Source organism: Lepisosteus oculatus, chromosome 1, assembly GCF_040954835.1.
Source record: "Lepisosteus oculatus isolate fLepOcu1 chromosome 1, fLepOcu1.hap2, whole genome shotgun sequence".
NCBI lineage: Eukaryota > Metazoa > Chordata > Actinopteri > Semionotiformes > Lepisosteidae > Lepisosteus > Lepisosteus oculatus.
This window is the reverse complement of record NC_090696.1, coordinates 43,708,324-43,736,223: the sequence shown is the minus strand read 5'-3', so window position 1 is coordinate 43,736,223 and position 27,900 is coordinate 43,708,324. Positions and strand designations below refer to the sequence as shown.

Below are 27,900 nucleotides of genomic sequence, written 5' to 3'. Positions count from 1 at the left end.
CAATTATTTGACAATCATTTGTGAATACATTTTCAAATCACAACCCCAAATAATTTGAAAAGCTGCTGCCTACGGACAGTGGTACAGACCTGCTGAAAATTGCCAAGGGATTGGAAGTGGTCAATGCCTGCACAGAAAAGTATGGCTCTGATTCAAAAGTTTAATGACCACATACTGTAACTCAACACTAGGAAAAAAGACGTTCTTGTTCTATGTTCTCTCTCAGCATTGAAAGTGTTCTCTAATAAATGCATTTTAATTTCCTTTAAAATTCACGCTGTTTCCAAGTGTAATATAACAGATTGAGGACATGGAGCATATTTGGAATGTACAAAAAACACTTACCTATTTATTTAATCTTTTATTAATATCACATACTGTTGTTATGTTGTGATTTCATGCACTTCATGAGATTTTATGTGACTTATACATTTTTCCTGTGTTTTGTACTTTTATGAGAGAACTTAAAGACAAATTTCCACAGTAGTCAAAATAAAGTATCTATGTCTGCATAGGCTTTTATGAACATCAAATGACTTGATGTTCCAGGGATTCTGGAAATGGTTAGCTATTAACTAACAAACAGGCAAGATAGGCTGAATACCCTCCTCTCACTCGCAAATTTCGTAAATGCTTATAGTATGAGTTATGTGAATGTCATGATGTAATAACGCTTTGCAAAGATATAAGTTTGTGCTTCATGATGAAGTCTTCAATCAGTAGTTATATGATAAAGGTGACAATAATGTTAAAGACATATTTACATGTATTTCTATGACCATTTTTTACAACTGCTGATTGTTTTGCATTCCTTATTGTTAAACTGTCTCAGTTTTCCTCCCAAACTGGACATCCTTAGAAGGGTAAATATGAACACATAATAATGATTTATTTTCTTTCTTCAGACACTTGCAGAGCTAAGAGGCTATTCTTTTCAATTTAGAAATGTGCCTTTGTGTTTAAACAATGGTTCCATTGAGGAAAATAATGTGGCTAGCCAGATCTTTTGATTTGGTTTCAGGTCAGATTAAGCAAAGGTGTCATCATTTAAGCAATTAGTTGTTCAGGTGGGTAGCTGCGTCAGCATGCGTAGGCTGCAAAGGAACAAGTAATAGGTTTATTCCAAGCTGAAAAAAAGAAGAAAGAAAACACAATGTTTCGGCAGTGGAGCCTTCTTCAGGTGTGAGGGCAATTTAAGCGATTGTTTAGCTGAAAAGACACAGGTGTCAACAAATGGTCAAGGTGTAAAACCCCTTTCACTTAGAAAACTGGAACTAGTAAACTGACGGACATTATTCTGGAAGAACGAATCTCACTATGGAATGGCATCCGTGTATTAAAAGAGCACAAATTTGCTGGATAGAGCATAATGTCCTGAAGAGCATCTAGTCTTTTTTACTTCTTTTTTAATTCTGCATGTTGTTTTCAATTCAGCTACATCCCGGACCAAGTTTGGGGTTTCAAGTCACACCTAGCTCAGGTCTATATTGGATTATAGGAAATAGCTAACACTTTAATTTCTTATTGACAGCTTGCAAGTAAACAATGACAATACATGAAAGAAAATTGTCTTTCTGAGGAAATTATACACCTTGCATTATCTGTATGCAAGGATATGCAAAACAAAAAAACGGTGATTAAATAACCGTTCCAGAAAACCACTATGTATCTATCTTTCGATACTATCTGATAATCAAAAGAAACATCACCTACAACTGCTTTTATCGGTTTAGCAGGTAAGTGGCCTATGAAGCATATCTGCAGCAAAATCTTTTTGTAACAGGTAACTGACATGTTATCATTAAGAGCAGTCCCAGTGTTTGATCAATGTAGCAAGGAGCAGATCTAGATCAAACCTGAAACCTGGACCCTACAACCTTTGGCTCATTGTCTTCCAGATCATTGCTCATCATTAACAGACTGCATCTGGCTGTAACAACGTACCAAATAAGAAGCTGCCGTGAACACCCCAAATAGCAAGCAACAAGACACTGACGTAGGCCAGCCTCCAACATGTCCATGACACAAAAGCAGTTTTATTAATACTAAACTCTGAAATGACATAATTCAAGCATTAGTTAGCCAAAGATTGAGTGTGATGTCCTCAATTCCAGGTATCTTTGACTACACATTACAGCACAGAGTATATAAAGGGAAACATGTACGTCTTTCTCCCTGTATATATTGAATCTGTCTTCTTATGCAAAAGTAACACCAAGTGTTTAAAAAAACAAATATTTATTTCATTAACATCTGTATCGTCCACAAGACCGTAAGAACTGCAGAGGGGGTGAACAACCTTTAGTTAACTGTTGAATAAGATGCTGTAAGAGAGTTAAGACATAAAAGATATCACAAAAAATACAAAAGCTTCAGTCCTAAATTCAAAACTGCTTTCAATAAAATGTATTTATAATCCAAGAGTACATATGGAACGTATTTTACAGCTGATGTAAAGCAGAGATTTAAAGTAGATGACTAGTTAAGATTTTACATTAAGTATAATTTTGCAACACTAAAAAATAAACTAATTATTTTACAAGTGTTACTTTATCTTTCAAAACTCTAAACTTAGGGTTGTTGGCGATTTTCTTCTTGAACAGGGAAAGCAGCTCTTCTTCAGATTTGTGATTTCCTTCCCCACTGAAAGCATAGTATGCTGCTAAAACCTATAAAAAAAGTATTGTGAAAATGTATTAACTGAACAAGAGGTTAGGTTCCAATAGTTGTATTGATCCTTACGCCACAAAAGCCACTGCTAATGCAGCCGCACATAGTTTATAAAGTTTATAGCACATTGCTAAAAATAGTGTACAATGGTGTTGTGGTTGAAAAGATATAAATAGATGATGAACATATGAATGAAATAAGAAATGTGCCATCATCAATTTATAAACACGCTGACAGCATTTTCTATCATAATGTACAAATTTAGCAAATGTGTTAAGAAATACATTATGAATTCCGGACACTTTGAGTTTTGTGAGTAGATGGACTTGTATTACACTTCAAGAATTCTTTGCCACAGCTATGCAATACTGTGCAAGACCAATGTCATGTGTATTTTATTCCCTAAGAGTGATTTCATTTTCATTCACAAATGGAATGTCTTTTTTAAATGTCTTACAATTTCAAAAGATAGTCGAATTCTGTGGTTTTCTACTCCACAGCTGATTTTCACATCTCGATTTAATAATCACTTAACTGTGTGTAGCAGTGACCTGTGTTGAAATATAATTTAACACATTTAAAACTTTGCCTTAAGAATTGCATTAAAAAGCAACATAAGTCAAAATGCTATATTTAAAAAGATTAGAACTGGAGACCTTTACTCATAATAAACTGCAGGAGACAATCACAGAAGGAACTGCAGGAGACAAATCACAGAAGGAAAAAAAGCATAAGAAATTATTATAAACTTGCCTTCTTTCTCAATTTTTTAACTGAAATGCCATCTTCAGGGTTCTGTTTTAAGATGCTTTTTATTGTTCCTTTCCAATTAAACTTGCCTAAAAGGAATAAGGAAACAAAGTTGCATGTATACAAAGGGAGTTTGTATGATTTCCTTGATTACAAAAATACAATTTTACCAATACAATTATACAATTATTGCAGTAGATTTACTCAATATCTATTCTATCATGTACCTAAAGATTTTGAGAAATATTTAAATTAAAAATGTTAGTCTTCTAACTTAACCACCAATAAAAATATATTTACATATACAATTGAAGTGAGCTACTTTTATATTTAATTTAACAAAATCTATAGTAAACTTTGAAGCACATAGAAAATCTCAACGATGATCTGTACCACAAAATGATTTTTAAAATGCATCTGACTTAAAAAAAAAATGTCTTGCACTTGCACCGAACCAGATGAATTATTTTATAGATGATAGCCTTTCAACTTAAATGTTTAAAATTGTTCATTTTGTGTTAAACTGATCATTTTTTGTAATTATTAACAGTCATCTTAATATTTGCCGACTCCTGCATTTGAAATATTAATCAAAAATTGTAAAAGAAGCTCAAAACATTCAGTTGCATAAGACAAAACATAAAAAGTCCTCCTTAGCAAGAGTTTTACCAAATGGCAGAAATAATAAAACCTAGCCACACTACTGTCATAGTTTATCTGTAATCATTCGGAATAAATAAAAATAGGTCTCTGTGACCAAGCACTTGGTAATCAGAAAAAGGAAAAGGTTTGCTATAAAATGTACTTACACTGCCATCTAGTGCCAAAATTTTATCAAATTCTTAGTTGCTTCAGTATAGCTTGAATTATTTTTTCCCCTACATAATGTATTTCAGCAATTCAGCTTTACAAAACTAACTAAAGCAGCCACTAGAGTCTAAACTGTAAAACACTGTAATGAAAGCTAAATAAAATAAAAAATAATGTTTATTTTACACTTAAAAAAACTGTACATTCTTCAATGTTAGATCATTTTAAGTCTCCTGTTCATACCTTTACTTTCATTCTCACACTCTGCATTGTCTTCAGTTTCCATCTTCATCTGCTTGGATGTTTGATTATCTATGAGGAAAAAAATAATTGTGTTATGACTGGGGAAATAATTATCCAAAAAGGGTGTGCTTAGGTGACATTAAATTACAGTTCTGGAAGTTATCCAGGACTAAATCATGGCCATATTCTTCTGAAGCATCACTTCAGCTAACACTCAAACCAAGACTATACTTAGCATAATTTACAGTATTACAATATCTGAGCTTATCATTTTCATAAAAGTTTAAAGTCTATAAATTATGGCAAGTTGAACAGTCAATTTACAATGCTTGAAAGCAGAAATTCCTACAGAGAGATTGCATACACAGTGAAAAGCATACGTATTGGGACAGTAAAGTGAAATTATATTTCTGCCATGAACTAATGAAATTATATTAAAAGATTAACATGAGGCAAAAGTACAGAATTTCAGCTTTTGTTTCAGGGTTATTATGATTGAGAACAATCTCCTTTGTTGTGTTCAATCTTCCCATTTCATGTGAGCATATGTACTGAAACATATTGCTGACAGGTGTTTCTAATTGCTCAGGTGTTCTATCCCTCCATTTTCTACCAGCTTTATCCAATTCAGGGTCACAGGGAGTCAGAGCCTATCCTGGTAAGCAACAGATGCAAGGCAGGGTTCACCCTTGACAATGACATCAGTCTGTCTCAGGGCACACACACTTAAACCAGAGCTAATTTTCCCAGAAGTCAATAAACATACCAGTATGTCTTTGGACTATGGGAAAGAACTGGAGCACCCAGAGGTAATCTTTGTGAACCTGGGGAGAACTTACAAATTCCATGCAGATACTGTAGCACCCCAACTCCAGAATTGAACCCAGGGACCCAGCACTGCGAGGCAGCAATGCTAACCATGGCACCACTGTACCACCCAGTCAGGTCCATGTTACATTCATTGTAAAAACAGAAAAAAGGATATCTTTAATTCCAGACTTTGAAGCCTATTTTTTGGGGTTGCATAAACCAAGATGGAGACTAAAGAAATGTGTGTGATGAAAAAGAAGGCAATTGTGAAGATGAGAGCAAAGAAAAATGCAGATAGAACCACTGCAGAGAGACTGGGCATCGCAAAAGCAACGACATGGAATATATTGAAACAGAAAGAAAATACTGGTGGAGTAAGCAAACGGCATAAACCACATTATCCAAGGAAGACAGAAAAATTAATAGGAGTTAAGACCAGAAAACATAAAATAACCAAAGAGATTGCAGACAGTGTCCAGAGTGCAGGGGTGAAATTACTGTATCTCAATTAACTGTGCACAAAATACTTTGATAGGAGAACGGCTACACTGTAACCTGCAAACCTAGAACTTGCAAATAAGTACAAACAATAGTCCCGTGACAACATTTTATGGACAGATAAGACAAAGAGAAACCTTTTTCAAAGTGACAAAAGCAAAAGAGTGGAGAAAGAGGACATGCAAATCACATCTGTGAAGGATAGCAAAAATTAATATTATGGCTTGGACATGCATGGTTTCCTCTGGAACTACCTCATTGGTCTTTTTTCTAAGTGATATAACCGATAGCAGCAGCAGCAGCAGAAAGAAGTCTGAAGTGTACAGACACATTGCCTGCCCAGATCCAAAAACATGTCTCCAGACTCACTGGGCTGCATTTCACTCTGTGGCAAGGGAAAGACCCAAAACGTACTACACACACATTACCAAGGAGTTCATCAGGAAGAAGACATGGAAACTTCCAAATTGGCCAAGTTTCCTGATTTTACTTTTTGAAGAATAAAGAGTTAAGGCTTGGCAAAGCATTTCAAAGGAGCATATTAAGAGTCTGGTGATGTCAATGGGTTGCAGACTTGAAGCAGTCACTGCATGTAAAAGATATGTAACCAAATACTTCACAAAAGTTCAGTTTACTTATGCTGACTTTAAAAGGGAGGGGAATAAACTTTTTTTGTGCTAACATTGCTTTACGTGCATGCACAACAATGTCTAGAAATAAAAGCGGGCATTTTTTCCTTAATATTCACCTTTTGATGTGAAATACAAATTTAAATACTACAAAAAAATTAGTTCACTGTCCCAATATGTGTGCGTTTCATTGTATAAACGACGACTTAAGTTGTTTCATCCATATCAGAGCTTATCAGCATGACGTACCTCACTGACCAACGAAACAAATATATAACTTTATCTTACAAGGTGCGCCTTTCAGAGTTATGGCGCTTTTTAAGAATGAACAAGCTGTTATCAATTATGGAATATGAACATTAGTTTTGACTTGCTCTTAAAATGCCTTAACCTTCAGAGCTGTCCCATGCAAGATAAAGGAAAAGTGTAAAATTTTTCGCCCCATTATCTACCTTCCAAGTTGTCATGTTTGCGTTTCTTGCACTTTTTGCTGGTAACCCCAGCTTTGATATGTTCTGTTCCATTAACCTCTACAGGTGTAGCAAGCTTGTTCTTTCCTTTCTTCTTCTCCCTCTGGTTTTCCGTAGGTCTGCCCTCCAGCTCCTCTTCTGAGTCTTCATCTCTAGGCTCAAGCCTAAAAGCTTGGTCATTTTCCTCCTCCTCTTGCTTTTCCATTCTCAAAACTTTCTTTTCTTTTTTGCTCTTTTTCTGTCTTTCCTCCTTCCGCTCTCGTTTATTCTTCTTTTTGTCGCTTGAACTGGTGCTGTCCTTTGTCACAGAGACCTGTACTTTATCCTCACACTCATCAGGCTGGCTGCTTATACCCTCTTGAGACTGGCTCTGCTGTTCAACAACAGATGCATAAAAAAATGAAAATGAAATTCCGTGCATACAAAACACAGTGGAGAATAATAAAATGCTATCATTATTTGCACTTATTCCAACACAAAAATAATCATCACATATGAAATGTCAAATAAAAATAATAAAGTACAAAACGTTAACAGCACTACCATTGCCTTTTAGACTTACATTGCTTGTTGCTGCAGAAAAGATTTCCCACACTTGGTCATACAATGTTGTGTTAGAGATCCTTAAACTGTTCTTCATCCAGTTCTTCAAAAAAGTCCAAAAAGAAAAAAAAAGTATAAAGGCCATAAAACACACATTTTAAATTAAACAAATCTTAGTAATTTTCCTGTCAGGTCAAACAACAAAAGCCCTACTATACTTGGTTGCAAACATTTGCTAACATTTAATTATCTTAATTCTTACTATTTCAAGTTTTTAACTGTTATACTTAAAAAAAGAGAAGGTTTGCACAATTAAGGACAGACAGTTTACACTACCACTGCCAACACTGCGTTGAAGCTTCATGCTGTATATTTTGAGGAACACAGATTACATCAGTTTAATCCAACAAAATAAACTTGTCCCCGAGAAATATTTTAAAAAGACTCCACAGGTATGCAAAACATGTCAAATTACAAAGTGCTGACTACTTAAAGCTCGGTTTCCTGCAATTTCATTATTACTTGAAAAACAGCCAACCAGATTCTAATCAACACACAAGAAGTGAAGACTTCTTGGCATTAAGCCAGCAACAAGGGTGGTCGTTGTCACTGAGTCTAAGAAAGTTAAAGGCCCTTATTGTAATATTTTAATGGCTGGGTGACAATGTACTGTAGAGAGAGAGGCAAAAGGAAAGCTGCCACATATATCTCCATTACTGTTGTGCTCAACTGTTGAATGAATCACGTCAGATGCTCAACTTAACTCTCAATTTAAAACAAGCTTGGAGTGAAATTTACACATGGGAACACAATTCACAACATAAACTGACTCTGTTAGGCCTGTTAAGCCTAAATTTTAATGCAAAGCAAAACAAAAAACATTGACCACTGTAAATTTCTGAAAAATCTGTATCTGAGTAGCTTATATAAATCTAAAGATTTACCTGCTTATATAAATCTAAAGAGTCATCTTTTGATTCATAAAAAGGTATGAATGATCAAGGTAGAATTGCATCAATTTTGCAAAGTCAATAGAAAGCTTACTCTTAATAAAACACAAACATTGTAACAAAGTAAGTTAAAATGTATCTTATGTTTCCTATGTACTATTTCCCCTCAAAACATTCTATTTAGCAGCATATTACTGAAAACAAGTGACACTGTGGGAATAATTCTGTTGCTCAATCAATTATTTAATTGTAAAGAATCCCGTCTTGTCCAGTATGTAACAGGTATAATCAATAAAAGAAATTTTACAAAAGAGAGGATGCTAATCTGTTAATCTACCTTATAAGGTTACTTCTCCATTCAAGACTAAAAAGATTCAGTTATTTAAGACTGCCTTCACAGGACATTGTTTTAAACCCTGGAATGTTGCCTGTGGCTCCTCTCGGGACTGATTACAGAACAACAATATCTTTTTGTGTAATATGGCGATTGAAATTGTACAAAGATGTTATTCTGTTCTTTTGGAATAAGCGTAGTCAGTTCAGTCCCAACTCTAAAATAAGAGCAATAAGAGAATAAGAATAAAAGTATGTATACAGCATGACAAAATGAAGTGAGGATATTTTGCCACGGGCACCATTTTGTAAACATCCTTAAAATTAAGAAATGAAGAGAAAGGATACATCTGTTCAAACCTAGAAGTGACCTAGAAGACAAAAGTGCTGCAGATACAGAGCTGAATCCCATGTCCACATTTCTTGCAATTTTGTATTTACTGAGATTATCCAATCATCTCAGTACAAATAGCTTAGAAAGAGCTGAATTAGAGGAACTCTCATGAGGTATAGTGAGGTATACCTATAGTATTACTGCACATACACATAATGACTCACCTACTGAAGACCGAGTGTTATTAATACTGCTCCTCTGCCCACTTTGGCCTAATTATCTTCAATTATCACAAGCTATTGTTACAGGGAAAGCGCTTTAAAAAAAAAAAGTGAAAAATAACACAAACATGAACTACTCCTTTAAAATGTAACTTCTATAAAATGCAAAAATCAACAGACACTATTCCACTGCTTCATTCCTAAAATGAAAATAAAGTAAAAGCCTATGAATAAAAAAGAAACACATTTACAATAGTAAGATGCATATCAAAAGATGCCAACACTACACTTTTAATTCAAAGGTCAAGTACTGAGATTACATTACTTCATAATTTTACATCTGATGTCCTGTTTTCGTTAGACCACTTTGAGGGGCATGTCAACTCAACAATCTGAGTTGAGGGCATTTCCAGTGATGCTGGGGTACATCTGAACCTCATCAGGTTGGCAACAGTACAGTTTAATGTATCAAACGCGAAAATGAGTTCCAGCTGAACCAGAGAGAAGTATCCTTACACAGGGTGTAGATGCAAGGTCTTGAATTGCAGATGGCAATTGCAACAGTATGACGCCAAAGGAAATAAATAAGACATTTGTTTAAGGATAATAAGAAATTTCAAACACTCCTTAAATGTATAGACAAAACCATCATTAAAGAGATTTTAGTGAGCACTGTTTAAAATCTGAAAGCGATTAAAAAGCTTTGAAAATCATGCACAAAGACTACAAAAAATGTAAAATAAATTAATGTTCATCACAAGCCATGTTTAGCTAGAGCAGCAAAATTATCTTTCACCATTCTCACGAATACAAGCATTATGATTATGGTTTATCTCATGGTTACTGATAATTTCTATTATTTCTATTAAGTTACAAAACTTTTTTTAAACCCAGTTTAAAGTAAAAGCATTCTTTTTACCCTTAAAAAGCTTTGCCTATCCAGTAATTTCTAAGTTTCCAAATAATGCTGGGAGAGGTTTCCTTGTTTTCATCATTCACTTATAAGGAACTGTCCCAACTGCCTCGGTGATATTGATGGAGTCTGCTAGGAGAATCTGTATGTTACCCTGTACCAATATAGTGGTAGGAGCTGTGAACTCCTGCTGAATTCACATGCTAAACTCTAACCTTCATGCTTGCTTGAGCACAGATGCTTCTCCCCCTCTGTACTAAACCCCCATCCTCTGTAAAAAACTCCTTAATAAGGAAGGAATATTTTAATTGCTCTCCCAGACCTTGAGTTCCTTGAGAAAGTACCTCAAAGAAAGGAATAGGTGGGTATATATAAGCTGTGGAGAGCCATATCCCCTTTGAACAACAACAATAATCCTCATTGTTGTTCCTTGTATGCATACAATAAAGCTTGGAGAACGGACACCTCAGGCTCAAATCTCTTGGTTTCTACAATATTAATCATGTGACACAAACACAGCAGCCCTGAGTAGGAGGTGACTAAAAAGACATCACTCACCAGCAGCAATGGGTACTGCATAATTCCAGGTACCCATTTACCAAAACTGAGATCTAGAAAACCCTGGACAACTAATCCCATTTTACAATTGGCAGTGCTCAGTTGATTGCACACTGCTGCATGGGAGATCCAGATAAAATCAGTTAATGACATATTTCAGGTTCAAACTTGTGTTCGTGGAGCTCAACATGGACTTAAAGACACCATCAGAGCTCACGTCTTTAAAAGAGATTTTGAGTTACAACCAAACCACATGTTAAGGAGCTTTCAGCAATTAAAAATTTCTTCTTAGGCTAATTCTTTCTGTTCCTAAACCCGAAACATCATATGAATTTAGAATTCAACTGTCCCATGACAAGTAAGCACCTCTATTAAAAACAAAAACCTGGTGACAATAGCTATGCATAACAGCGAAGGCTTTTAGAAACCCACTTGACTTTAAAGGCAGTGCATCAACTGTAGCTGAGCAAATGCAGTGGAGATGCAGGCAGCCATCTTTAGCTACATTTCTGCCCAAAATTCCAGCTCCGATGCATACCAGATATCAAAATAAACTTGCAAGTCATAAGTACAACAAATTCATAAAGTTATTAGGACAATTACAAAATGATTTATAGCAACTGCACCAAACTGTTTCCCCCTGGATAAAGGGGGAAAGTATCCTTTCTTTCTCTCTTAATCATGGACTGCCAGCTGCTGCTACTCTCTCTCTTGCTCTCTACCCCCTCCATGATCAGCACGCACACACCTGTTAACCATTACAGGACAATAAACCCTGGTGAGTTTGCAGCTCTGCTCTCCTGTACCTCCTTCCTCACTTGCCAACACAGCTAGGGAAAATAAGGAAGGATCGCTGGTAATTCTTTATTGTTCACCCAATTGCCAGGAAAGTGTTGCTTCCGACTTATGCAAGACTCGGGCTACATAAAGATTTGAGGAACCAAACCCGTAGGTAACCCAGGTAGTGGGTGAATAGGCATTTTATCTGTGATATATGCCTCCCCCCCCTCCTGGTTGCAGGTGCAGTCCTTTAGGATTCTCATTAAGTCCTTCCGTAAAGCATGGGAAACTTGGGCCTGTTTACTGGTCTCCAAGATCTAGATGTCATACGTCAATCCAGCTCATCCAACGCTCATTTTGGCTAAGGCCTGGCAAGTAGTACGTCTATGGCATAACTGTTAAGATTCTCACCGCACAGCAAAGCTGTTGCTTTTTGTGCAGCCTGAGGGCATGCGGTATAACACAAAAAAACACACTGGGATGAGCCAAGAAAAAGGCCAGCAAGAGAAATCCCAGTACATAATAAACACAGCACTATACAATGAGGCTGTCATCAATCAGTACAATTGGAGCTCTGTGGTGACTATACACTCCTACCCAGACTCCATCATACTTGAAACCCTCCACTGACTGGTCTCAAATTCACAACAATTAGCACGTTAACATCGTTCCACTTGCCGTCTAACTTAAAACAACTCAATGGAATAATAAGAATCACTTTCTTATTAAGTGACATTTTGCTGTTTCTTCTTCTTTTGTAGGATGTAGTGTTCATGCAATAGTCAAAATTCATTTACATGCATCACAGTCAATCTAAATGATGCCAAAACATTATCAATATCCAAAATGCATATATCTATACTTTACTTCTCATAATAAAGACACAGAATCTTACCTTTGAGTGTTTTACTTTGTAAAGTGCTAGTGGAAACTAATGCCTGTTAAAGAACAGCATAATATCACATAATATCATTATATCACATTTGGAATAACAGACAAGCAAACCAGTTCACTTACCTGAAACTTTCCTTTTTTTCTTGGAACATTGTCGTAGGAGCTCACTTGGGACAGCACCTCACGTAATTTTGGACTGATTCCTGGTTTATTCACTGCTTCATGGATTTTCTACAACAGATTATTCTCATAAATATTACAGGCAGTTATTTCTCGTGAGAATATTTACGATAACCGTGTAAGAATTGTGAACAACAAAACATTCAGGAGCCTGAACGATATGAAAAGTAAATCATGAGAAACATTACTAACATTACAAAAGAGGCTTTGAACACTTACCCTTGAGTTCCAAAAGCACTTTCCATTTTCCCTAAATTCACATGCTGAAATTATCTGAAATCATTTTTTCCAAGTTTAGCAAATAATTGCTCAAAGACAGTTGGGAAATGTGCTGAATGGGCCCCTTGAGTGGCTCAACAAGGTAATAGTGCTCATTCCAACCACAGGCTGTGCTTGAGCCAATTGCTTAATGCTGACCAGGATTGACCACATGGTGGCAATAGAGGGTTTAGACTGCTCAGCCAGAACTCTCTTAGCTCCCAGTAAAAAAGCAACCACAGTGATTTCCTGGATGCTGGCAGGTCTGGGGTGATGGCAGAGATGTGTATATATTACTGTCAATCAGTACTCAATGTCGTTGTAATGTGTCAAAAGTTGAATAGCAAGACAGGGGGCCTATTTTTTGTCCATGTGGATACAGGGGTCAGTGCAATTCAACTTGTTTTTTTATTAATAAAAATAATTGCCCACTCAACCTTAAAAAAATAAAACAAAAGTGCAGGACAGTTGCATCCCAACACATAAATATTTTACATGATTAAACTTTCAGGGAAAACAATATCCAGTTAAAAATGTCAAAATGCTAAAACTTTTTAATTTCACATAACCTGAATGATAATGACATTTGTTTACAACTATTCAGATTCAGTCCAAACCCAAGGATGCTGTACATAATGATAAAAATACAAACAAGAACACACAAAACAATTCATAATACACTCAGACATAGACGACAGTAAGAAGACGGGTTTTAGGTTTACAATTAAAAACAGAATACTAAATTACAGAGCACATAGATTTTATACTGCTCTGTTTTCTAAAACAAAACACTTAGTTTAGTGTTTTATTCTATAATAAAAGACATCAATGATTCTTTTTCTCACCCGCCTAGTGACAAAAAATACTTAATTTGAAATATAAAAACAGACGTGATTTACAGTTTTATAAAACATTTATCTATGATAGTACAAAATTTTCAAGCTGCATTTTCAATATACATCAGATCTATCATGATGATAAAATTAGGTTGCAGCAGACTTTCATGCCCTATGAACAAATATCGAGAAGTCTGATGTAGTCCTGAAGAAGTGACAACACTGATCTACCTGAATCCACTGCTGCTGTTTCACATCTCCCTTGTTACTCTTGGCTTCATAGCTTTTGCCTCCGTATTTCTGATCTTCACTGATGCATTTAAGGTGCGTTTTATAGTCTTCTCCCCTGTAGCAAAAAAACAACAACAAATGCATTATAATCCATTAAATGTGTTGAAGATTATCATTTCCTACAAGGATACTGTTAATATTTCAAATATTTTTAAGGTAGAAATATTAATACAGACTTAAACGGGATAGAGTCTTGTATGACTTTTGTGTATACAAGACTCATCAAACCAAAGTAGGGAAACAGTAAAAAAACAAACAATGCTAGGTTACATAACTAAAATCATCTTATTAAAATTAAATGAATTCAAGGGGTTTTATATTAAAATTGTACAATGCACTAGTAAGACATTCAGCATATCACATACAATTTTGTTTACCAGAATAGAAAAATTAATATTACTGCTCATTTCAAAGAGGAGTCTGATTCTTTTAAGTGAATGAATGTACTGCCAAAAGAACAGCTGTTTCTTTTTAGTCTTGGATAAAATATAGAAAAAGGGAAACTTGGTTCTGATATTGGAAATTCTCTAAGGCGTTAACAAAGTAATTTGAAAACATTTAACCATAAACCAAAGGTAACAAGTGAAAAGTATGCAGAAGTTCATTTAAAACTGAGAACAGGAGTCACTTCTTTCAACAACGAGTAGGAACAAACCTGGATTTTTTCAAGAAACATGTGGATGAGATCCCTAGATCACTTAACCGTTAGGAACCAAACGGCTTCCTCTTGATAGTAAGCGGTATTATTTTTTTTCGTTCTCAATTAACTAGGATGAAATACAATAATAGTAAACCTATTTTATGCGGATTATAAAATAAAAATTAACTTCGATTTGTTATTTAGTGGCTTTCAATGAGTGATCCTTAACGAAGGCAACGTTCCGCACGCACACACTGCAAACTACATTAATTCCACCCTTCCAGCAGAAAAAGAAAAAAACGAATCTGGGAAGTAACATATTTTGGACCTTAAAAGACCTTAAAGTAACATATTTTGGACCTTAAAAGATACTCACCAGAAATCCTTACCACAGTCAATACACGACAAACACTGACAGTGCCGACAAATATTCAGGTGTTTATCTACTTGTGCCCTCTTTAATGATTCTCCACATGCATTGCAGGTGAAGAAAACCATCCTGAAATACTTCGAATTTGGAACACAAAAATAATATTCCCCAATCAGATCTTTGCGACCCTGGAACCATAAAAAAAAACACGTGACAGCGACTAGGGTAAATGAAAAATCTTAAAATTTTAAATTCTCTGTATTAAAGATTTCCTAGTGAAAACACAGTACTGCAATGTTGATATTTTTACTTTAATTAAACCGTTCGTGTACATGTATACGAAATTAAAACTACATAATCATTTACTGTTTTAAACGTCCGAATTTACAGATCACTTGAACATACCTAGAGCAACTTCACGTGTTCCGGATAAGCAGTGTTACACTATTTACATTCCGTGGGAACACCGCACCCAAATTGATGTTCCCAAAAGTGCTCTGGATTAGTTTTGAATATAATCTTGTTGATATCGGTCGAAGAATAAATCGAAATTTTTACTTAGTCTTATAGTATTGACACAATATTAGTGTAATACGTTCAAGTGGCAATAAGAATGTACAAAATAAACTTTCAACAAAGTTAAAAAAAGACTAAAAACGATAATGGGTTATTGTCATATTGTATATACTGAATAATTATCGCGGGCAAAACCTAAATCCCTTTGATAATATACGTTTTCCGGAAATATATTAAACAGAAAGTTGCTCAGTGGCAAAACACTTTTGTTCCTAAATGAGATTTCCAGGAAGAGGATTCCAGACTTGCCATTCAGGATTCGTGTAGAGTGGAACTGGAAAAATTGTGTCCTCCTGAGTTCACATGACCCGCAAAACTGTGTTAATTGCTTATATTCATTATACTAGAAAATGAGGGCTTGGTGTTATTAACAGTTTAAACTTAAAAAAATCAGAAGGGAACCGTAACAACAGACTTAGCTCGGGCACAGAACAGTGAAAAATCCGTATTCGTGATAGGTTTTAAAGCCACTAAAGGGAGTGCCTTTACTATTTTGAAAGTGCATAATTTACTTTGGACCACTCCCTTAAATCAATAGTATCTAACCAAAATAAAAAACAAAAATCAACACACCTTTTTATCCCCACATCATTATTTTATCTCTAACCGCTAGGTGGCGATTTCGATCACAGTTTGTTGCGGAAGTGAGGTAAAGGTTCAAGAGGACGTGGTGACTGATCATCCAAACAAAACGGGAAAGAAGGTATTTTTTTAAAACATATCACTGAATTAAACTGTGCTTTGTTTAATATGTAACCTGTTCTGAGGTTCTGTAAGTGTGCTACAGAACCTGATATATACGTGTTTTATTGTCTGTTTTATATATTTGAGCACTAATTTATTTGCCTGTTGTTCTATGCTGGGCCTATTTTTGTCTTGGCAGGTCTCTTCAGTTTTTATATCTGGGGATACTGAAATGAGATAAAGGCGCCGTAGCTTGCGTGGTTTTTCTGCAGGCAGAAAGAAAGCAGCCACTTGGGTCAAGTGTGGCTGTGTGTTGTGTTGTTTAGTGGCCGAACACGTGCGGTGAAATTAACCAAAACTGCTGTGACACTTTCAGATGAAGAGTCACAGACGCAAAACCATTTCGCTGCAGCTGAAATCTTGAAGCTGTACTTGATTTCTGATATTTCACATTTTGTGCTCTCCATTAAGATGAAACGGTGCCTTTTCTTTCAATGTCCCTCACATTGCACCCTGGTGCATACTACACAGTCGTTCGATTCATATCGTACTTGGCCACTGTAGCTCGGGCTACACGCTCCCTCTAACTCATTCAGAAGCTTCTGTGTTAAAAGAATTGCTTTTTTTATAGTTTCCTTAAGATTTAAATGGCGGTCTCGTCACCCAGGTGAGGTGAATGAAGTAGTTCCCCTTTTGTATGTTAAGTGTTTTAGTTTCGTATGGGATGAAAATCTGTATATAAATGAGAGGAACTGTTATTCCTTCTACTACAGTTGTCCTTATAATTGTAACTTGCAGGGTATGTGCACTCATACTTTGTTTTTTTGCTCAACAGCCTAGTCATGTATGTGAAACCTGATGAGAATGGTCCTGGTTCTACGGGTGAGCTATGGAATGAAGGTTGAGCATGGAGTCTCTGTCCAGTCACAGCTCTTACCTACTTCAGCAGCTCCAAGAGCAGCGTATCCAGGGCTTTCTGTGTGACTGCATGCTGGTTGTCAAGGGAGTCTGTTTTAAGGCCCACAAAAATGTCTTGGCTGCCTTCAGTTCATATTTTAGGTAAGTTTACTAGCGCTAAAACATTCAGTAATGCTGAATATATATGGCTGAGCACTTTGTATTATGCATATGTTGGTAATTTCATTGTTAAATTGGAATGAAATGTTTAAAAAACTCTAAATCCTGGGTTTTAAAAAAAGCTACAGTAAGTAATATTCCAACTTTATGAATACATTTTTTGTTGTTGTTGTTGTTGTTTTTTTCTCCAGGTCCTTATTTCAAAACTCACCCGGTCAGAAAACTGATGTTTTTCATCTTGACATTAAAGATGTAGGAGGAATTGGGCAAATTCTGGATTTCATGTATACGTCCCATCTTGATCTGAACCAGGACAATGTTCAGGGAATGTTAGAAATGGCTCAGTGTCTCCAAATACCAAATGTGCTCAATATGTGCAATAATTTCCTGAAACCATACACTCCAGCCATAGAAGCATCGGGAAGCCTCCCTGGTAGTTCCTCATTCTCATTACCAGGTGTTTTGGCAACAGATACTGAATGCATACTTGGGGCCAGTTTGTCTCCTGAGATGGAGTTGCACGGCTCCTCTGAGGCTCAGAAACCTGCGTGTGCCACTACAGACATTGATCTTTCCAGAAGACCACAGACACATTTGCAAACCCCGGCCTTTGAACCACTGAGTGGTGCTTCAGTGATCCCAGATAAGCAGTTGAGTCATGGTTATAAGCTGCGAAACTTTTACAGCAAACAGTATTTTAAACAAAATGCAGCTCTGAATGGGGCTGTAAATCCACCTCATAGTACTGTGGTAGGGGAGCACTTTTCTTCCAGTGTTACAGACACAAACCCTCCAGTGGATATGCCTGTGTCAGCTGTCAACACGGCACATTGTGTGTCTGAGTCAGCAGGATCCTTGGGGTCTAGTTTTGTCATGTCTCCAGCAGTGGAGCACAATGCAAGTCAGAGCTCTGCAGGTGAGGGCTCTCCAATTAATAGGCAGGTTCGACCAAAAAAGGCAGTGTACCTTAAGAAATACGACTACCTGAGATCCCAGAAGGCTTTGGAGGAGTCTGTTTTACAGGCGGACGGGATAGCTGACAGCGCCCCGAAAGAGACAAATCAGTCTGAGCCCAGGGGCAAGGGGGCTAACGACCATTCCGCTGACAGCCACAGTGCAGAAAAGGAAAGTAAAGCTGCCCCCGCGCCGTGTTTGCAGCTTCCAAGCGCCTCGCTCGCACAGCTGGACGAGCCTGAGCACAACCCGGCAGCTGGCACGGCAGATGCTGCCCACCTCCAAAACTACCAGAAGCAATATTGTTGTGAGATGTGCGGAAAGACATTCAAACATCCCAGCAATCTGGAGCTCCATAAGAGGTCACACACAGGTAATTGGGCGTCAAATGGTGCTCTGTTGTTGTTGTTTTTTACAGAAACTTTATGAACTGCACATGCCGACAGGCAAGGTGCTTTTAAAGTTGGCCTTTTCTGACAACTGTGTCATGAGAACAGTGCTCCATGCAGAAGTGAACTGTTGTTATACAAATACAAATAGGACAATGGGGAACACTTTGCACTTGGAGTATAATTCCACTGGGTGCTCGCAGGGGAGGTGCGCTGGCTGTTTTACATCCCAGGAACACACTGTATTCCCTCTTGTTGATGTTGATGATATCTTTTCCGCCTGATTTGTTCAGATATTGCCAGGGTGAAGTGATCCTATGATCTTATTTATCCATCCATCCATTTTCTACTCACTTTATCCAATACAGGGTTGCAGGGAAGCCGGAGGCTGTCCCAGCAAGCAAGAAGTGAAAGGCAGAATTGATTTTATTTAGAAGTTTACCAAATTTTCATTTCTTTACAGTGTACTTTTTAAACAAGACAGTTGTTTGAATGGGTCAGCCAACTTGATAGCCCCTGAGTTTCATTGTGATTTCTGTTTGTGAACTGCACAGAAAAGCTCAATTATAAGGGACAAGAAGGAAGTGAATTTCCATTGAGATTCCATTGAGACTGGAAACAGCAGGACTTTATCGGGCACAAATCTGGTTATCCATCTATCCATTTTCTAATTGCTTTATCCAGTACAGGGCTGGGTGGCAGTCAGAGCCTTTCCTGGCAAGCAAGAGGCACAAGGCAGGATAGATCCCGGACAGGTCGCCAGTCCAAAGCAATGCACACACAATCACAAACATGCACACACTCACACCAGCTCAGGGCCAATTTTCCCAGAAGCCAGTTAACCAACCAGTATGTCTTTGGACTGTGGGAGGAACCCCATACAAATGTAATGCGCACAACTATCTCCACCTAGACAGCACCTCAGGAATTGAACCCAGGGCTCCAGTGCTGCAAGGCAGCAATGCTAACCACTGCCCCACCATACCACCCCAAATCTGGTTATGTCCTCTTTAAATGCAAGGTGCTAGTGTCATTGTAATGTGTTAGGATTTGGACTGGGTGAGACCTGAGGAAAATGTCATCTGGTACATTCAAAGTAGAAGAGTAAATGAAAAGGGACCCTTTATCTTGTCAGGAATAGAAAGGTGTGCTGTGTATTTTGTGTGATTGCAGAAAGGCTGCAGTGCGAAGGGTAGAGGTTGGTGTTTGGTCTTTGTGTTTATTTCTTCAGTGATGTGTGCTTTTCAGAAGATGAAAAGATTTCTGGAATGTCAGCAGGGAAACTCTAGCATGCCAGGCTTCTGGGGGGGGATGAGAAATGACTCATCTTGATGAACTTGCATTAGTGTTTTTATTTTTCCATTACTGGGAAAAAAAGTACCACAAAACATTTAATACAGACTTATTTAAAACATAAAATATTCAAAAGACATGATCTGTGATTCAAAGGAACATATATATTATGTGCATTTTTTACATAATTTCTATAAAATATAAAGAAGTTTGAACTATGTTGACCTGTTCAATGGTCAAAAATTAGACTACTAAAAGTCCAAGCAAATCACATCTTGATTTTTATAATAAGATAAGATTTTATTGTCCAGTGAGGGAATTTTTTTTATGGACACCCAGCACTACTGTACATTTAAATAGAATGCAAAAAAAGAGAAGAAAAACATTACACATTATACTATTACAAAAAAATAACAAAGAAAAACATTGCACATCATTCTATTGCACATGTACAGTATAACACATAACAACATGTAACATTTATAACACATCACAAAACATATTGCACTCTTGACATTTGTATTGACAGCTTTAATGGATAGTGGAGCAAAGGAATGTTTGTATTTGCTTGACTTACATTTGGGAACCCTAAAACATTTGCTAGAAGGAATAAGTGGATCTTCAGAGTTGAGGATGTGGGAAGGATCTGATAGAATTTTTTCCTGCCTGCTTGATTATGGATTTTTCTGCTGATTGTCTGCTGGGAATGGTGCTGTTTCACTCCCATGACCTTCAAAGCTGTCTGGATGAGGCGGGTAATTTGCGATTTAAAATGAACTGATAGATGACCAAACCACACTGAAATACCACACATGATAATGCTCTTGATTACAGCATGGTAGAAGAGTAGCATTACTTCCTGTCAAACCCCAAACACTCTTAGTCTTCGCAGGAAATATAAGCGCTGCTGAACTTTGGAGCAAACACTCTCAACATGAGTAGTCCAGCACAGGCTACAGTCTATGTGTACACCTAGGTACTTATATGAATAAACCTAAGTGATAAGTTCGTTGTGGATTACCACCTGTGAGTGATCACCAACTGTTCTGGGATTGAAAAGTATTTCTTTTTGTTTTTTTGCATTCAAATCAAGGCTATTGGTGTCACACCATTGCACAAATCTTTGGATTTCCGACATGTATACAGATGAGCTGCTACCTCTATGCATTAAGCCAAGAACAGCTGTATCATCTGAGAATTTGAAAATGAAGTTGCTTTGACTACTGCTTGTACAATCGTTTGTATAAAGTGTGAACAGAACTGGAGAGCTCACACAGCCCTGAGGGGCACCTGTGCTAATAGATCGTGACTCGGAAAGAGTTTTGTTAACCCTGACATACTGTGTGCGATTTGTTAAAAATGAATGGTACCATCTTATAATGTTATCTTATAATGTTATGATTATAATAGTTAGTAGTAGCTGTACATGTACAGGTACATGTATATTTAATGATAATGACTACATTTGTTTTGTGTAAAAGTGCTTTTCAATACACTGTAAATCAAGAGTTTGTGCGCTTTCATGTTGATTGTTATCATATGAACTTCATAAGCTGCAGAAGCTCTTGTCCCTGCTATTGATACATTCAAGTTATTCTGAAGCTTATTTATCTACAGAAAATATTTTGTTCCTGCTTGACAGTTAACTTAGAGATAAAAATATTTATGGTAGCTGCTAGAACAGTTTTTTTGTTTGGTTGTTTATTTTAGTTCATATGAAAGCTAAGCATAATTTGATATTCTTTTACCTCATGTCACAAAGTTATAGAATGCTACATTTTCACAAAAAAATTAGGTATTTTCTGTTTAAATGAATCATGCTCTTTGAAGTTTATATATATCATAATCTCATAGACTTATGGAAAAATAAATGCATGCTTTTTGTATTGGACTCAAGGATTTTCAAAGCACCCATCCATGCATGACATTTATGAAGAAAATATTATGTTACACTCACTAGTGTATCATAGTAAAATGTCTACTGTTTCAAAAGCTCAGTATAAGCATTTTGAGTGAGGGGAGGGAGTTTTCATTTGACTCTAAAATCAAAACATTTTCTTGCCCAAGGCTTTGTCAAAGTCTGTATTGTGGAATATTGTCAGCCTTTTAATCTTGCTTTATTTGAATGTAAGGAATTAAACATGATGCTTCAGGGTGTTTTATGTGGGGTTTTGTAAAGCTTTGAAGACTACGATGGGATCAGTTTTTTATCTTTAATGTAGACTTAAACCTACTTCATAACACTGAACTTCTTTAAGCAATCCTTTAAACTACCGTATAGTGTAGTTGGCATGGCACACAAATCAAAAGGCCTAGTTTCAGATGATTTTATGTGTGACTCCACACTGACATTACAAGATTAAGATTAATTCTTAATTAATTAAGGTTTCTGGTATAGGCTTCCGATTACTGTAACCATCACCAGGAAACTCTGTTTGCTAATTAATGGATGGATTAACCAGTCCTTAAACTACAGCTTGCACTGGAATATTTTGTTACTGTGGAAGTCTTAAACTTCAGTGTAGCCAAATTAGTGAGAGATGTCTGTGATAACCTGATGTTTTTAATCATTGAATTCTCTTGTCTAAACTACAAGGTTAAAGCTGGGTTGTGGGGTTAAAAAAACACTTGTGTTCTATGAGTGATAAATTGCATAATTTTTATGAAGTTTGTCTGCAACCAACCATGCATGTTTCGAATAGTAAGGCAAGAATGTGTGCTTATGAGTAGAGCCATTCCCAGTAAGATATCCCATCAGGCTTGCCAGTGCACCAAACTCCCTGTGTGCTTCACATTGTGCAGCGTTTCAGAACTTTCCACCACAGCAGTGTTTAATATTGTGATCAATTAAACTGTGCTGTAAGAGTTCATGGGTGAAATGTTAAAATTAGGTGATGTATTGTTTCTATTAACAGGTGAGAAACCTTTTCAGTGCAACATCTGTGGGAAAAACTTTTCACAGGTAAGCTACTTTCAGTGTGATACGCCCTTGATTGTAGAGCACTATATAGTCAATATTTCCTTGGAAGGGCCATATTTATTTCTCAGTTGCCCAGTGTCTAATATGGGCAACTGAGAAGAAGAAGGCTCCACGGCCGAAACGTTGTGTTCTCTTTCTTCTTTTTTTCAGCATGGAATAAACCTATTACTTGTTCCTTTGCAGCCTACGCATGCTGACGCAGCTACCCACCTGAACTACAGTGTTTAATATGTTCTCTTACAAAAATAGTGAACAGTAGATGGAGAAAGGGGATAGCAATTGAAGAAAAAGCTGACCAAAATTGCAAAAAGGAGGGAACATAAATATTCCTTTTGCTTTCTGATTAGCTACTGTCTTTTTAAACCATCTGGAAAATGTGTGGGGTGAAATTTCTTAGAATTTTTAAATAAAGTAAATCTGAATGAAGTTCAGTTTGATCACTGTTCCACTTTTGTATCTGAATGAACCAGGCAGGTAATCTACAGACTCACTTACGGCGACACTCAGGTGAAAAGCCCTATATCTGTGAAATCTGTGGAAAAAGGTAAAATCTGTTGTTTCTTTCATTATACAATACTGAAAGTAGCTTATTCATGGGAAGATGTTGATGCTTGATACTGACCATTGCACATAAGGCATAGTAAGCATCATAAGCATTTGATGAAGTACTATCTTTAATACAAAATCATTTTTCTTTAAAAGTGCCTTTTTTTAGTGAAGCCAATTGATTACATTTAATTATAAAGATGGTATTTAATTATAAATTAATTATAAATCTACTGTATTAAGTCTATTCCACATACACTTTTGATACACTTAGCAATTGTAAAACAGCACTTTATTGGGGGGGAAGAATTGGGAGAATTATTTAAATATTTTCTTTAGGAAGGGCATTATTTAAATGAAGAGGAACAGAAAAATGTTCCATTCAAAACTTAAAAGAACTTCAGTTCTATATACTTGGAAGTGTAGGACAGTCCTCTGAGTCCTGGAATGTTCTTCAATCTTTTTCTTTGAATTGATTTAATAGCAGGTTTGTCTTTTGTCAGAATTGTGCACAGTACTCTAAATGAGGATTTAGTTGTGCAATATGCATAAAATGTATTTATTGTTATGTTTGTATCATTTAATGGATAATGCCTTGAATATTGTTTAAAAACACTTAAGGACCTTTAAGTTGCATATTCTGAAATGTATAGGTTTTGTGTACTATAACATGTATTACTTGCCTTTAGTTATGAATTAGTGTTAGTTTTTTTGGTTCTCTGTTCAGGATTGGGCATGAAAAAAGTAACTTTCCCTCGATTTACAGTTTAACTATCATGGATGAGATTGTTTCTATTTTTCTTTACAGTTTTGCTGCCTCCGGTGATGTTCAGCGGCACATTGTGATTCATACAGGAGAAAAACCGCATCTTTGTGATATGTGTGGTCGAGGTAAGTTAATTTTTTCTGTATCGTCTCAGTATTTCGCAAGAAAAGATAGAGCAACTGCATTTGCAGTTTCTTCTCTCACTGCTGAAAGACAAATCAAATAATCTTTATTTTGTATAGTACCTTTCACGATACATCTCAAAGAGCTTTTAAATAAAATACACACTAAATGTAAATGTTTAATTCTAAAATAAATTAATCATGAATATAGAAGTGTGTTTTAAGACAGGATTTGAAAATGTTTGCCAAGATATGAAATAGGTAGGGAGATTATTCTAGAGTTTTGAGGCAACAGCACAGAAACCCAGTCTCCCAGTATTTGCAGCTTTGTTTTGTGAACTGAAAGGAGATCAGAGTAAGTGAACAATATGTAGCTATATAGAGAGTTAACAATTTACTGAAGTACTGAAGCCAAACCGTTCCATCTCTTAAAAGGTGAGCAGCATTCATTTAAATTTTACTCTAAAACCTATATGGAGGCAGGGCAAGGGATCTAAAATAGTTGAGATGTGCTAATGCATTTCAGTTGTACTGTAGTTATATTTAGGCAGGCCTCCAGGGTGGTTCAGCCAGTAAAGGCCCCTATAATTCAGGAATCGCAGGATTGAGGCAGGGTCATGTCGCTAGCAGAATGAAACTGAGTTCCCCCAAGCACTGGTGCACAAGTGGCTGAGAGTCGCCAAGGTTAGGGTGAAATTTGCAGACCAGGGCTTTGGAACGTGGACTGATTCCAGCACCATCATTAGTCATCTAAGGAAAACAAATTTGCAGAGTTTTGCTTTAATTTCATAATAATAAGAGTGTGACAGTGTGCAGAGTGTGCAGACAGTGCTTGATTAATGTCAGGATTCATGCAAACATCTACAGTATTTGGGCATCATCAGCACAAACACAAAATCTAATTCCTGTGCAGATTGTGAACTAATGGCATCATAGATGTTAAAAATAACTGGACCAAGAACAGAGCCTTGTGACTACTTTGTAGAGTAAGAACTATGACCAATTTGAACAGACTCTTTTCTGTCAGTTCAATATTTAAACATCATCAAAGCAGTTCACAGTAATATCTTTATGCATCTCTGATCTAATCTGTATGATCAGCAATGCCAAAGGCAGCACTACAGTTTAGTACAAGAATGGATACAATCACAGTCATAGTATCCCTGTCAAAAACTGTTTCTGTAATTTGGCATTGATCTGGACTGAAAAAACCCATGTGTGAGCTTGTACTATTTCCCCTTTTGTGTAGGCTCAAAAGAATCCGGTATATATGGAAATCTATATTTTTAGAAAGTAGTAAATCAGATGCAATGCAAGCAAACCAATAAATTGTGCAGTTCTACAAAAATATCAGATGAAGGAATTACAGTGTCTTTCCTAATGTAATTTCTTGGAAATCTCTTGACATTTATTACTACAGACAATACCAGGAACATAATTATACATAATGGCATTTTAGTTAGATAAGTGCAAATTATGGATAGATAAGTAACGCTGTGTCTTCTGGTTTTAGCTCCAGCCAAGGTCTTAATCATCAGCTAATTAATTTCAGTTTACCTTTGAGGACATATTTGTAAATTTAATTTCATCTCTTAAATGGCCAAATAGAATCTGTAATTGGTATCAACCCTGTACAAACGTCAGTTTCAAAACTGCCATCCTTTATGTGGTTTGCCTCACATGTAGGAGTTTGATAGTGTCATTCTCACCAAATCATCAAATGATCTACTGAGAGCCGTTCAGTCAACATCTTTCTATATTCAGAAGTTGTATGAAACAGTACCCTTAAATTAGGATTTTTATGCTACAAAGAGACCACTCCTGAGTATCGGTCCTCTATCATCGTAGAGAAATCGTGTTCATCCAAGACCAGGGTTGGGAAACACTAAAGTAGAAGCAAGGTTTGCATTAATTTGAGACAAATATTCTACTTGCAGTACTTATTGTATTAATGGAGCTAAGCCATGAATAAAGACGTTGTCTGCTTCTGATAAGTGCAGAATGAATTTCTATGCTATGTGTATCACTCTGATACATAATTTCATCTTTAGTACAACATACTTGTTTGAATGAATTAACAAAGCCATTGCATTTCTGTTTGCCATGTTAGTGGGTGTGTTCTCCATCACTTATTCAATACATAAGCACAAAGCAAAGAGAATTAAAGTGATACCAAGTAATTGCTGAATAGCACTTGTGTCGGGTTTAAAGAAATGCTTTCTGCTTGCTGTCTATACACAGGATTTAGTAATTTCAGTAACCTGAAGGAACACAAGAAGACGCATACCACGGACAAGGTTTTCACCTGTGACCAGTGTGGGAAGTCATTTAACATGCATAGGAAGCTTCTGAAACACAGAATTAGGCACACTGGAGAAAGACCCTACACCTGCCAAACATGTGGTAGGTTGAGTGTTGCACTGATTTCATTTAGTGGATTAAAATTCACAAGTTACAAGGTGTTTGCAGTTACAAGGTGTTTCATTCTATTGTTTAGTCTTGAAAAAAGTTTTTTGTGTAATTTACTTAGGCTTCTCCTTTTCACCTGCAGAAATTGCCCGTCACTGGTATTTCTCTTCCCCCATTTTTGTAGAACTACACTAAATGTACAATACAGTATACAAATTACAGTGTGCAGATCTGGTTTTTCAGGGAAGAGTTTTGCGGGCTCCGGAGACTTACGGAGACATGTCAGAACGCACACAGGTGAGAGGCCCTACACCTGCGACACCTGCGGCAAGTGCTTCACTCGCTCGGCTGTGCTGAGGAGACACAGGACCATGCACTACAAGACCGGCCAAGACAGCCAGGTGGCCGAGGAGATATCTGGGTCAATGGAAAGCCAATTCCTTGACCCCGTGTACCAGAAATCACAGGATTCGGATTCATTTTCTACCCTAATGCCCGCTCAAGACAAGCTCCCACCTTCCCCAAGTGATCCGCCCTCTAATGTTGAATTTACTCCCAGCTCCTCAGCTTCTTTCTCAGAGCTCCGCTCCATGGTGCCTCACCACCTACTTGCTCAGCAAGAGAAATTGTGTCCAGACTCCATTAAACTGCCAAAGCCTCCGGTACCACATGATTCATTTACTTACACTGAGGAAAACAGTTCGAATAGTGAGGAGACACCCAGTGCATCCATGATCCGTCCATCCCTAACGAATCTTGAAAATCACTGTAGTCTTCCTTTAGGGAATCGTACAAATTCCACTTCATACAGAAATAATGAAGGACCTTTTTTCTCTAGTGTTACTCTCTGGGGATTAGCTATGAAAACTCTGCAGAACGATAATGAACTGGAGCAATGAAATATCTTAATGTTTCTTAAAAGTCTTCATTGTACATCTAAATATACACTCATGTTATTATAAACTATACAACTTATTTTCTTCTACCATTTTTGGAAAATAAAAATGCTTAACTATGCCTGTCTTTCTTGAGAATTCATCATAGTCAAAATGTTAAGATGAATTGAAAGTATTTTCTTGATGAAAATATTAAAAGTAATTCAATAAAGTGTCTTTATTTGTGA

The 27,900-nt window shown here is 36.6% G+C and overlaps 2 protein-coding genes across 4 annotated transcripts; one reads left to right on the top strand and one right to left on the bottom strand.

The window, feature by feature from the left end:
- Window positions 1-2,221: 2,221 nt before the first annotated feature.
- lyar (Ly1 antibody reactive homolog (mouse)) lies at window positions 2,222-15,479 on the bottom strand. Of its 2 annotated transcripts, none has more exons than XM_006629665.3 (9): window positions 15,387-15,479; window positions 14,988-15,169; window positions 13,912-14,026; window positions 12,530-12,637; window positions 7,443-7,526; window positions 6,863-7,253; window positions 4,474-4,542; window positions 3,424-3,509; window positions 2,222-2,669 (listed from the first exon to the last, which is right to left on the bottom strand). In XM_006629665.3, the coding sequence occupies exons 2-9, from the start codon at window positions 15,107-15,109 to the stop codon at window positions 2,532-2,534; spliced, it is 1,113 nt and encodes a 370-aa protein (XP_006629728.1). In that variant the 5' UTR covers window positions 15,110-15,169; window positions 15,387-15,479; the 3' UTR covers window positions 2,222-2,531. The 2 variants fall into 2 exon arrangements, with proteins under 2 accessions (XP_006629728.1, XP_015200245.1); XM_015344759.2 differs by having other exon boundaries at window positions 6,863-7,250.
- A 674-nt stretch (window positions 15,480-16,153) lies between these two features.
- zbtb49 (zinc finger and BTB domain containing 49) lies at window positions 16,154-27,900 on the top strand. Of its 2 annotated transcripts, none has more exons than XM_069190327.1 (8): window positions 16,154-16,260; window positions 17,077-17,300; window positions 17,510-18,645; window positions 22,870-22,916; window positions 23,405-23,478; window positions 24,289-24,371; window positions 26,610-26,771; window positions 27,021-27,900. In XM_069190327.1, the coding sequence occupies exons 2-8, from the start codon at window positions 17,149-17,151 to the stop codon at window positions 27,674-27,676; spliced, it is 2,310 nt and encodes a 769-aa protein (XP_069046428.1). In that variant the 5' UTR covers window positions 16,154-16,260; window positions 17,077-17,148; the 3' UTR covers window positions 27,677-27,900. The 2 variants fall into 2 exon arrangements, with proteins under 2 accessions (XP_069046428.1, XP_006629660.1); XM_006629597.3 differs by lacking the exon at window positions 16,154-16,260 and adding an exon at window positions 16,565-16,908.